At 38.9% G+C, this 12,227-nt stretch overlaps 1 protein-coding gene across 1 annotated transcript in view; it reads left to right on the top strand.

The window, feature by feature from the left end:
- The window catches only part of LOC140238235 (protein mono-ADP-ribosyltransferase PARP4-like), a 39,123-nt gene that overhangs the window by 15,242 nt on the left and 11,654 nt on the right, over positions 1-12,227 (top strand). Inside the window, exons 12-22 of the mRNA XM_072318171.1 lie at positions 510-643; positions 949-1,173; positions 1,695-1,906; positions 4,308-4,389; positions 5,619-5,753; positions 6,316-6,505; positions 7,302-7,572; positions 7,685-7,784; positions 8,610-8,822; positions 9,965-10,045; positions 10,708-10,890. Coding sequence (XP_072174272.1) covers positions 510-643; positions 949-1,173; positions 1,695-1,906; positions 4,308-4,389; positions 5,619-5,753; positions 6,316-6,505; positions 7,302-7,572; positions 7,685-7,784; positions 8,610-8,822; positions 9,965-10,045; positions 10,708-10,890 — 1,826 coding nt within the window. The remainder of the gene's footprint in view (positions 1-509; positions 644-948; positions 1,174-1,694; positions 1,907-4,307; positions 4,390-5,618; positions 5,754-6,315; positions 6,506-7,301; positions 7,573-7,684; positions 7,785-8,609; positions 8,823-9,964; positions 10,046-10,707; positions 10,891-12,227) is intronic.

The following is a 12,227-nucleotide window of genomic DNA, read 5'->3' on the forward strand; positions in this document are numbered from 1 at the left end:
TGGCAACGAGAGGTTGAATTGTGCATTAGTTTACATGAGTTTACATGAGTTCACATAAAAGATACACACTCTCGCACGCGTACATACACTTGCTCGCACACGTTGTCCTCTCATATCATCTTACTATATTGCACGTGGGTAAAACTAAAACCTACACTTCATACACAGCGATGAAAACAAGGTCTGAAGAAGAAAAGTTTGGAAATAACAAGACGCAAAAGCAGCGGGTAAGGAGGAAATAATGATGAAACTGAGAAGAAGATGGAGATGAGGGTATCATGGAGAGACGCAGGTTATATGGCGTAAAATTTCGCGGAAATGGGGGATTGAGAATGTAATAATATAAACCCACTGGCTATCAACACGAAATACACATCAAAATGCATTCCTAATTAGTATTATTTTGTCCCTGATGGGAGGGCTCAGAGAGAGAATGAGAGGAAAGATCCGAGGAGGAAAAAGTAGGAGGTGGACAACTAAAGCATTCAATATCTTTCATCACTTTCCAGATCTCCTGGACGTACAAGGCTGCAGGGATCCCGTCAGTCAAATAGACGCCGGACTCGTAGCGGACAATGGACGGGAGTGCGTCGACCTGCGAGAAGTTCACATTCGTGGACACATAACTGATCTTGCGGCCAAGGTATACCCAGGATGATAAGATAGAAGAAGGAAAGAAAAATGAAGGAGAATAAAAAAAAATACGAAAGGAGGATAAGGAGAAGAAGAAGAAAAAGAATGAGGAGGAGAAGGAGGAGGAAGAAGAAGAGGAGAGAAAAAAATAACCCTATGCTAATTATCTGTTTATAAGAAAGGCACGTGCGTCTAGTCAGCATTACCAATAATGTATTGTATCGATTTGACAAGTGGCAGCAATACGAGAGTAGTTCATGTGCGTTCAGTGTGTAGGCTTAGAGATATTGTCATTTCCCCCTTGTCCGGCTACAGATAACAGTCTTACAGGTGTACCAGAGCACAAAGTCCGACGGTGACGTTTCGGAAGCCCGTTATGTGTTCCCGCTCGACGACCGGGCGGCCGTCTGCGGCTTCGAAGCCTACATCAACGGGAAACACGTGATTGGTCAGGTGAAGACCAAAGAAAGGGCAAAAGAGGAATTTCAGGCTGCAGTCCGAGCTGGTCATGGGGCTTACTTGATGCAAGAGGAAGCGTCGGTTAGTATAATTGTTGATAATATTGTGGATGGATTTTCAAATATTTCAGAATGTTGGCCTGTTTGGCGCTCCATGGTACGAGTATGCTATTTGCAAAATGACGCCACTGTTTATGACGACATTTTCCAAATCGTGCACTATTCGTGAAAGGATATCTCAAAGTAACTGTGACATCACAAAGCAATTCTGACATTGCGCGCTGCATCTTAAAGTGACCCAAAGCAATTTATTGTCGTACATTTGAATAGTATAATGCAATTACATTCTTGCGTTTATGATATATTATGACTCCTGTCTTTTAGTTTTTTGTCTATTTCCCTCTCTATATATACATTTACAGAGGGAAAGACAGGGGAAGGGAGAGAGAGAGAAAGTGCAAATTATCAGAATCATCTCTCCATCATGTTCATAGAAGTTGCTATGTATATACTCTAGTGGCGTTCTTCTGTCCAGGGGTTATATTGAACACACAATAAGATGAATAGCAGATTTAAGCTCTTCTTCGATCGCTGTATGGACAGAACGTCTTCTCCGTGAGCATCGGCAACCTGCCCTCCCTCGCCACCGTGGTCATCCAGATCACGTATGTCACCGAGCTCGGGGCGGAGGACGATCACGCGGTCTTCTCCCTGCTCGGCAGCGTGGCCCCGTGGATACGAAAGGAGATCCAAGGCAGTCAGTTGACCGCTGACCAGCAGGCGGTCTCCGGAGTGAGTGGGCGGGAGAATGAGAGGTGAATGCACTTTACGTTATTCCTCAGACATTCTTGGCAAGTTCCAGCTCTGAACATAACCAATAGCAACCACACGTCTATCAGGGACCAGCTGAAGAACAGCCATTTGCTGAAGCAGGTTCCGTGCTAAAATAAGATAAAATAAGCTGAACTGTCTTCTTGATCTATTCGCTCATCGCAGTATTTACATAACCATGAGCAATTCATAATTTTGATCTCACTTGTATGCCGTAATTAATGCGTGGTGTCTTATCAATACTAGTTTCTATATGATTCCAGAAGTGACAGCCTGTTGTTTCACGAGTGGTCAGCATGAGATTTGTAATAATAATATAGGTTTTCCCGGTCAATTTCATACTTTTGTCACTCAAATTCATTAATGTGCATTCAAATTCACGCAGCGCACGCACGCGAAAATATTCGGGCATTCAAATTCAGAATCAAAGCGATCAATTTCGTTTATGAGCGTTCTATTTCGTTTTCGTGATATCAAATTCACGATTGGGCATTCAATTTCAAAATGCGAGCACCGACTTTCCTACTCGTGCATTCAAATTCATGCGATAGTCACGTGATAGTTCCCATGAGCTTGTCTGGAGCGTTCAAATTCATTTTTAGGCGATCAAGTTCCTACTTCGTGCAATCAATTTAACGAGGAAAATGGAGGAGACTTTCAAGAAATGAAAAAGGGCCAACACAACCAATGAATGTTTGCATATAGTGTAATTAGGATTGTTCACATGTTCTACATTGTTCTCTGTTCATGTATTCTTTGTTTTTCATCTCAATAAATTTCAAATTGCAATGTCCAATCAGCAGTGCATCCAAACAACACAACGACTAGTAATCATATTGCTTGATGATACTGCATGCTGACAACGCCCTAACACCAACCACATAATGACAATTCATCAATTTAAGACAAACTGACACACAATGATCTCACATAGTGCCGCAAAAGTAAATCAATAAGACAGCAATACACAACAAACAACAAGTATAAAATGTTCATGTATCAGTTTCAATATAGTCGACATTGTGTTTTTTTCCCTCGAAAGTGTCAACCAACCCTCCGTATTATGCTCGTCTGTAGGCCTATACAGTGCCTAATCTTTGCTTGTTTGTTTCATTTTCTATCAAAGAAGATGGCTGGATAACCCATATTCAGCTGCAAAAGCTCGTCTTCCATATGGGGTCCAGTTAGATGTTTTGCTCTTTGCGATGAATAAATGAAGTGGGATCTTTCACGTGCATGAGTTGTGACTCTCTTACACGTGGGACCTCCATTTTATGTCCAATCCGAGGGACATGTGCCTGTATATTCCTATTTGCTAAGCGCTAGTTTAAAATTGTCAATTAACAGATGCATGGACCTCTACTGAAAAATAAATAATCATCATAAATCCCATATTCAAAGCCCAATGAGAAACACATGCATACACGGCCCCAAACTAACTAAATTCAGGACTTCTTTTAAATTGAATGCAGTTATTTGGAACATGGTTGCCTATTCACGAATTTGAATGACCGACGAGATTCCGTCGCCAGCTTGACATGAATTTGAATGCTCATTAATGAAATGCGTGCTCCTCTCTTAAATTTGAATGCTCCGATAGTGAATTTGAATGTTCCGATAGTGAATTTGAATGCTCCGATAGTGAATTTGAATGCTCCGAGAGTGAACTCGAATGACCGGATTTTGAATTTGATTGCTGATTCAGTGCTGCGAGCGTGGAATGCGTGAAATCGAATGCTCGGAATAGGAACTTGAATGACAAAAGTATGAAATTGACCGGGAAAACCTATAATAATAATAATAATAATAATAATAATAATAATAATAATAATAATAATAATAATAATAATAATAATAATAATAATAATAATAATTTGAATAATATGAATAATAACAATGATAATTATAACATTAACAATTATTATCATCATCATTATCATTAGTAGTAGTAGTAGTATTTGTAGTAATATCATCATAGCCATCGTAATCATTTTAGAATGATGATGATTATCATTGTTGTTATCATTGTCATTGGAATTACTGTCAAAAATGATTTGTATGTTAAACATTGTTTCTATGATATTACAGTAAAAGTGATGCGTTAAAATCAAAATCTGTATGTTGGAGTTATACATAATGATGAAACACGAACTACAGAAGACCAAATATTATCTAATAAAATCCTATTCGTACTTGCGCCCTCAGTCAACACGTTATGCCAATGTCCCTCTCGACCCAGTTGTAAAAATGGACATCTGGCAAAGCCGAGGCATTGAATAGCAAGTCGCTTAAAGAGAGGAGATGTAACACTAAAGATACTGCTCCATGTAAACGAGACTCCTCTAACATGTTTTAATTATTTTCATGACGAAACTCCAAACACAGGAAGGAATCTCTACAACTCAGCATCAAGATGGCGTCGGATATTCAACGCCTGGAGTCGCCAACACATCAAATCAAGGCTAAGGTATCCCAAATCGAAATCAAGACGTGACTCTGAACAAAGTACATGTAGTTCTTTCCTTTCTTTTCAAAACCGAGTTGCATGGTTACTATACATAGCAATCAATACGTATGCCCCCCCCCCCACACACACACACATACGCACGCAAATAAACAGACCCAATAACAGAAAAATAACGAAACAAGTTTCTGGATTATGGGTTATTACGTTGGAATGCGTGGCAAAGGGCTGACTCGCCCGACACATCGTCAATGGAATCAGTAATCAAAACATGTTCAGCCCTAGAAGCGACGTGTTCGCACCTTCAATTCAGCTTCAAACTATGGCTTTAATGATGATTGTTTACTCTTTGATGACGTCACTATGGCCTTAATGATGATTGTTTACTCTTTGATGACGTCACTATGGCTTTAATGATGATTTTTTTTACTCCTGGTGATATTGACGACGTCTCTCGTCACCAAGATTGCTTGATGTTATCGTTAGCAACGTTAGATTAAAGGCATAATTTACCATTTGTAGATGAAACAAAAACAAAGCATTAGTGCTTCAAAATAGTTCTAAAATGTGAGTTAGGGATAGAAACATCCAATGTGAAAACTTGAACCAGTATAATCGATGCTAAGTATTGTTAAATATACAAAATGTGAGCAATAGTTATAACAAAAATGTTTCCAGACTAAACCGTCTACAGTTATGGTTTAATGAGAAAAATAGTGATATCTCCTTATACTTTAGGCTTTATTGCAAAAATTGTATATGGCAGGACGTTTTGTGATACAACTGACCTACACGTATGCATCCAAAGTGATATCTCGAACATTTTTAAATCACTGCTCCAAAGGTAAACAGGACCGTTAATACAAATGACTCTGGACCGAGAAACAGGTAAACTTTAGACTATTCACGGGGCCTATCAATAATATCGGTTGATCCATGAGGGTTGGGATGGCGAGGCACGGAAAACTGAAGCTCATCCCATCTCGATAAATTTGGGTGCATTTAGCAGTTGTTGTTGTTGTTGCTGCTGCTACTGCTGCTGTTATTATTATTGTTTCAATAGATGTGACTAAGAAATCTATTTCAGGAACGATCTTTCGGTTGTAGTGATAATTATTTGCAACGGTGTGCAGTTCTAATTTAAATGTTAGAAGAGGTATTTTATGCAAGAGGGCTGTGGTATTCTAACTGCTCATCTATCTTTTTTCTTTTTTTTTCTTTTTTTTTTACAGATTGGAGGGAGCAAAGCAACTGTCACTCTACAGGACTCCGTTAAGTTAGGTGATGGTTTTCAATTGCTTGTGGGCGTTACTGATCCGCATCGGCCCCGCATGTGGCAAGAATACGACCCGAAACGAGATTCTTACGTAAGTTCCTTGGCCAGAGTTCGATCATATCCATTTGCGGACTTTGGTTCTTCTCGTAACAGTATTTGTGTCAAAATTCTCATGCACATCATCACTGATGATAGTCTCAAGATTCCTGCTGTAGTTTACCTACAAACCCAGACAATGCTTGAAAGCATATTCTTTATCAATTACTTTTTGAGAAACATTTCATGCATTCAAAAGATCGTTACAATGGTGAATTTTGTGAGAAAGCAGAAAGGGAATATTCCATACGAAATATTTGACATATTATGAAACGTCTAAGTGCTAAGATAAAGTCAAGGACTGAAGCCTGCATTTTCTACCCCTCAGTCCAGTTCTTTTCTTGTCTGCAAACTGTCAGCGGTCCATAGTCCTATTGCCTATCTAGAGTTGTAGATTAGTTTTAGCTAATAAAGTAATTTCAAAGCCGATTTTCACGACAGTGTTTGACGAACAATTCGTTGATAAAAGGCAGCAATGCTTCTTGATTGAAAGTGCTTTGCATTAAAGTGTTAATTGTAACGGCTTCGCTTCATAATGATCGTTTTTATTTCCACAGGCCAGCATGGCAGTCTTTTATCCTGAGTTTCCGGCGTTCGTGCCCATTGTTGACCCGGAAGTAGTTCTGCTCCTTGATTGCTCCACGTCTATGAAAGGGCAGCCGAAGGAGGACGCCAAGAAGCTGAGCAAACTGATCCTTGAGATGTTGCCAAGCCAAAGCCAATTCAATGTAATTGCATTCGGTACAGGTATGTCTTCATTCCACTGCCTGGCGATCGACATGGTGTTAAAGACAAGGATTTAATAGATAGATACAAATGATTTTGTAAGACTCAATGATGGAATTCTGGTTAAAAAAAAAGATAGGTGATATCTTTTGTTTCTACCCAGGTGATCAGATGATTGTGAATGATACGTTTGAATCTGAGCAATAGGTTGGTTAAAGGATATGGTACAGTATTGGTGGATATGAGAATTGGGCTTTTAACTTTTTGCGAAATACCAAGAAAACTCTAATGATAATAGTACAGAGCATACCATTTTAGGAGGAATTCAAAGTTTATTTGGTGAAAATCAGGTTTGAAATTATTGAAACATCCAAAAACAAAGTAAAACAAAGCGATCATAATAAAGTGTGGGTCCCACAATTTATTAGAATCGCTCTTTTTTGATATCTCAGCCATTTCAAAACCAATTTTCATCAAATGAATATTGAATTCCTCATAGAAGTACATGCTCTTTCATATTCTATAAGAGGTTTCTCATTATCTCACCAAAAAAAAATGTTAGAAACCTGAAATTAGGTCTCAACCAAAACTATACGATCCCTTTAAAGCATGATATTAGTTGCCAAAATCAAGTATTCTGTCAGCTGTAACTTGAAAGTGTTAAATGATGACAGTGGCATTTTCAGTAGATTCAACATAGCACTATGTGTTGGTACAGGTTTTCATTGATTCATAGGTGGTAAACTTATATTCCTCTGCCTTGTTGATTCATATATAATGTATTCATCTTGTATTCCCACGTCTCCTACTGTGAAAGATTTTACCGAGGTTTTCCCGAGCGTGGTGCGCAACAATCGCTGCAATATTGACGAGGCCGTGGACTTCATAGAAAGAAGTTCGTCATCTGTGGGCGGCGGCGGATCGGAAGCGTGGCGCCCTCTTCGTTCCCTTTCGCTGCTGCCGCCGGCGAAGAACAGGACGCGTAACGTCTTCCTCGTGTCGGACGGTCATCTGACGAACGAGAAGCTCACGTTGCGCGTCGCCGCCGATCATCGACACGAGAACAGGATTTTCACGTTTGGCGTGAGGTGAGAATCCACCAAATACTTCATCTTGATTTCTATCATTCTCTTCTCCCTCCCCATCTTTCCAGTCGTTCACCCTGTTTTCTCTCTGTTTCACTTTCTTCCTCTGTTACAGTTCAACTGGGAATCGTCATCTGTTACGTGCCTTAGCAGACGTCAGTGGAGGGGCCTTTGACTTGTTTGAAGGGAAATTCAAGTCAAAATGGGAAGGCAAGGTATGGCAAGAATTACTGCAAGCAACATGATTTTTTTGTTATTGTTTTTAACATGCTGGTTTCGAGACATACAAATAAAGACGCGTATAAGATCGAATTCTGTTTACCCTCCAGTAAATTGCAACATTTGCATACGCATTGGTCTTTTTCCAAGGCCCTCTGGCTGCTGTTATCGCTGACTGTTGTGAGAGAAGAGTTAGATAACAAATGACATGTTGGCGATAGTATAACGACCATCTGCTTGTATTCGACGACAGAGTATCAACGCATTCAACGCCCCCCCCCCCTTTTTTTTTGTCTATATAGTAACTTTGTCAAGACAACTAGACAACTGATAGGGGGAGGAATGCATTACTGATCTCTGCGAATACGGTTTGGGATGCCCCATTCCGACCAGAAACATTCTGCTGATAAGGGATTGTGTCATTATAGGCCGACAATATCCATATACTAGCCGATTTGGATGTTTTGTTGCTCTGACTAACCTCTACCATGTCTACAGTCACATTATTGTCGCTCCATACAGAAGATGAATTATTCTACTTGAGATTCTATGCAGTGGAAACATATCGTAATGCATTTGATAAGACACTGTACTATCAAAACAGTCTTGGTTCAAATCTCACAAAGTGTGAAATCTTTAAACAATACCTTTTTTGACAATTTCATTCATTTTAACCTTGGTGTGTCTGTCTCAAATTGAAAATTCATTTTAGTTCAAATAAGTTCAGTTCAAAGTGATTCAATGTTCTTACAAGGCTGTCCTGGATAAAGAATCTCATTATTGGAGGATGATTTTTGCTTTTGCTTCCGGGACCATGAAAGGTTGCTGCGCAGATACGTCGATGCCGACAACCGGCCGTCACCTCCGTTCAGACAAAATGGCGGATTTCGGAATCCGCCGGACAAGATGGCGGTGCAGGCGGGGCAGAGAAGGGTCAGCGAAAGGCAGAGCTGCTGCAGATACCAGCCCAGGTGTCGTCTGTTTTCACGGGGTCGAAGGTCATTCTTTTCTCGACAGGACCAAAAGCGGAGGAGGTGACTATTATAACCATTGTGACGTCAGAGCATACCCTCTCATGGTTTTTCCCCTATGTTTTCGCTACTCTGTCTAGACAGGGAGGTGAGAGGTTCGCCTCCCTGGTATAGACGATGCCTGAACGGAGAATGTTTGGATATCCTTTGATGACTACAGCACTAAGACATTAGTGCCAGTACTGATGCTACCAAGCATAGATAAATTTATGAATCACCTAGTCAGGATAAAGTGTCTCAAAACTTTGATCCAGACTTGTAATCCTCTGCACCATCTCTACATGTAGTGTAGAGTTACTGACTTCTAACAATGCGCAATCGGAGTTCTGGTTTGGACAGATACACTACTTTTAAAAGTAGTAAAAGTAAATTTTATGGATGACGACGTTTAACGCAGTTATAATGTTTTTGTTTTGGGTTTGTTTGTTGTTGTGGTTTTTTTTTTTGCGTAAAGTCATTGCCCTCTTTCAACCTTGTTTCCCGTTCCTCCATCCCACAAACTTCTATTCATGATAGCAGAGAATGCTCGGGAATCACGGAAATAATACATTTTGTATATTTATATGATAAAGGGTGAATACAGCAATCTGGATTTTCTCGAATATTCTTATTGTGTTCTTTTGAGTACTGTAATTTGTGATAATATTCAAATCGTCATCGCATTATCAATTTCAATATCCGGTAGGAATGGTTTAGTCAGACCATGAGAATATATGTGTCAATACTTTGTTTTAATACTTAGGCTTAAGTCATTTGAATCAACAGAGAGCTATGTAAAAGTTCAGTATTTTATCTCCTAGGCCGATTAATGAGTGCTCTTTGTGTAGCTTTGGTGGTGTTTCCATTCGTAATCAAGAGAGTGCAACTATCACGACGTTGCAAACACCTAACATTGGGTACAGCAGATAATGGGTATTGTACCAGCTGCGTTCGGTGTATCAGCTCGGGCATTTTTGCATCGTGATTTCCATTGTAAATGTAAAACACCATTGTGTCAGACGCGATATAATTATAGACATTGACTGTAAACGTAATGTTATTTGCCTTTTTGAGCGTCAGTGGGTTTTCATAGGAGTTTTAAAGGGCATGATTGTGATCTGTCGTTGATGAAAGATTTGCCCTCTGATTTTCGGCAATCTCGACAGGTGAGCGTGTCAGCTGAAATGGACGGGAAAACCATTAGCGAAACCATAAGCTCGACGTCTGCCGACCACGACGACAGTTTGGTAAGAAACTGAGTGTAAATAACTGAATAATAAATACACGATTTTTTAATTCCTTCGCGAAATTGCTTACCTCTTGTCGCACAGGCTAGGTCAAGCCTTACTCATGACTAATCACACCTTTTCAATATACCAATTATATGTGCTATTAAAAAGAAATCGCGTACACTTTCCTGTTCACTTGTAAAGCAAATGCATTAATGATTATGAAACGCATTCAACCCCAACTACCGACTAGTTCCTATAAGCATTTCTTTTATGTAGCTCCACCATATTTTACAAAATTATTTTGGAATATATTGGAAGGGGATGGTAATAGATTTGAGTATTATAACACAACAATAATCTTATGTAATTCTCTTTTTTAACGGACCTAAGCTTTGGGATCGTTGTTTACTCAAAGATAACAATGTGTTGTCGATTCACCTCGACATCATTGTATTTAGTTTTGTAGCTATACACTTTTTTATGATTTGGATTGTACGATGATGATTTGATATTGTTTGTCCAGTGATATGTATTGTATTTGGTTTTGTCGCGAGATGTGAAAAATAAATTCAATTCAATTGAATTTAATTCGATTCAATGAGATGAGCATTGCTTTTTTATCAGTCTAAAAGTAAGCAGTCTGGCTGCGTATATCATTGTTTGTTTTATTAATTCAGATGATACACCGCTTAGCAGCCCGAGCCCTGGTTCGCGAGTGGGAGATCGGATCCTTTGATCGCGATCACATGGCCCACGAGACACGCATGTATGATCTCAAGCCATTTCTGACCGAGCTCAGTATCGCGCTATCGATAGTCACACCCTTTACCAGCTTTGTCGCGGTCGAGGAGCGAGACAGTGTAAGTTCAGCACCAGTCTAGACGAGTCGTATACAATATGTCTGAAAGTTGGAGAGATTATGAATACAGTTCTATTTTGATCTTTGAGAACATTTTGTCATGATTGAACGAAAACTTTCGTCTCTTTTTTTTGATATTTCATTGCTCGAAAATGACGTGAACAAAACAGACGATACAAGAGTCCTGTCATTTCATCAATTTCCAATAGTGCCAAATGGCAAAATACCATTATTTCAATCGAAATAAGTTCTTTCGTAGATGAAGTAAAATAAAGTATCTATGTATGACAACTGTGGCAACCTAAACCTATAGACACATTTGGATCAAAATGATACTTTTTCATGACTCTTTTTTTTTTTATTTAGGGATATTTTTATTGGATGCAAAAGACTGCAATTTGTCATCATCACTCACAAAAGGCTTCTTTTATTAATGCAAGTACATTATGGATAGCTCTCCATTCGCCCCATTCTATCAGCAACTTGTTCTTTTGCACATGCAGTATAATGTCGATTAATCTTGTTCCTATGCTACTTAAATATCAGTATATACCTTGAGTGTAGTGCAGCCGTATTGGCTGATTTTACATCGGACAAGAGCAAGGAAAGCTTCAGGAACAACCTTTGACAATAAAGACCTGCATAAGAAATATTATATTGTTCATCAGCCTTCGGATGTGTCTATATAAAAAAGTGAAAATATAGTATTTTCTCACGAGCAAACTTAACAAAATGTGGGTGTTTTTTCTTTCTTAACTTTCTTCATTTTAAGTGCTGTACGTTATTCCGAAGGTTCGATAATCCACAATAAGGAAAAGGGATCTTTATTCTTAAGGTTGCTTACTTCGAAAAAAAAGGAAAAAATGAAAGGTGCGTGCAAATGAACCTTTGAAATAACGAACTTTATTTCGTTTATGAATTAAAGGGATGGTACAGTATTGGTGGAGATGAGAATTGGGCTTTTAACTTTTTGCGAGATACCAAGAACACACTTATGATATAGTCCAGAGCATACCATTTTAAGAGGAATTCAAAGTTTATTTGATGAAAATCGGGTTTGGAATGACTGAAACATCCAAAAACAAAGTAAAACAAACGATCGTAATAAAGTGTGGGTCCCACACTTCATTAGAATCGCTCTTTTTTGGATATCTCAGTCATTTCAAAACCAATTTTCATCAAATAAACATTGAATTCCTCATATAATTACATGCTCTTTCATATTTCATAAGGGGTTTCTCATTATCTCACCAAAAAAAAAAAAATGTCAGAAACCTGAACTTAGGTCTCAACCAAAACTATACGATCCCTTTAACGAACCTTCGGAATAACAAACTG

This window comes from Diadema setosum, chromosome 14, assembly GCF_964275005.1.
Source record: "Diadema setosum chromosome 14, eeDiaSeto1, whole genome shotgun sequence".
Taxonomy (NCBI): Eukaryota; Metazoa; Echinodermata; class Echinoidea; order Diadematoida; family Diadematidae; genus Diadema; species Diadema setosum.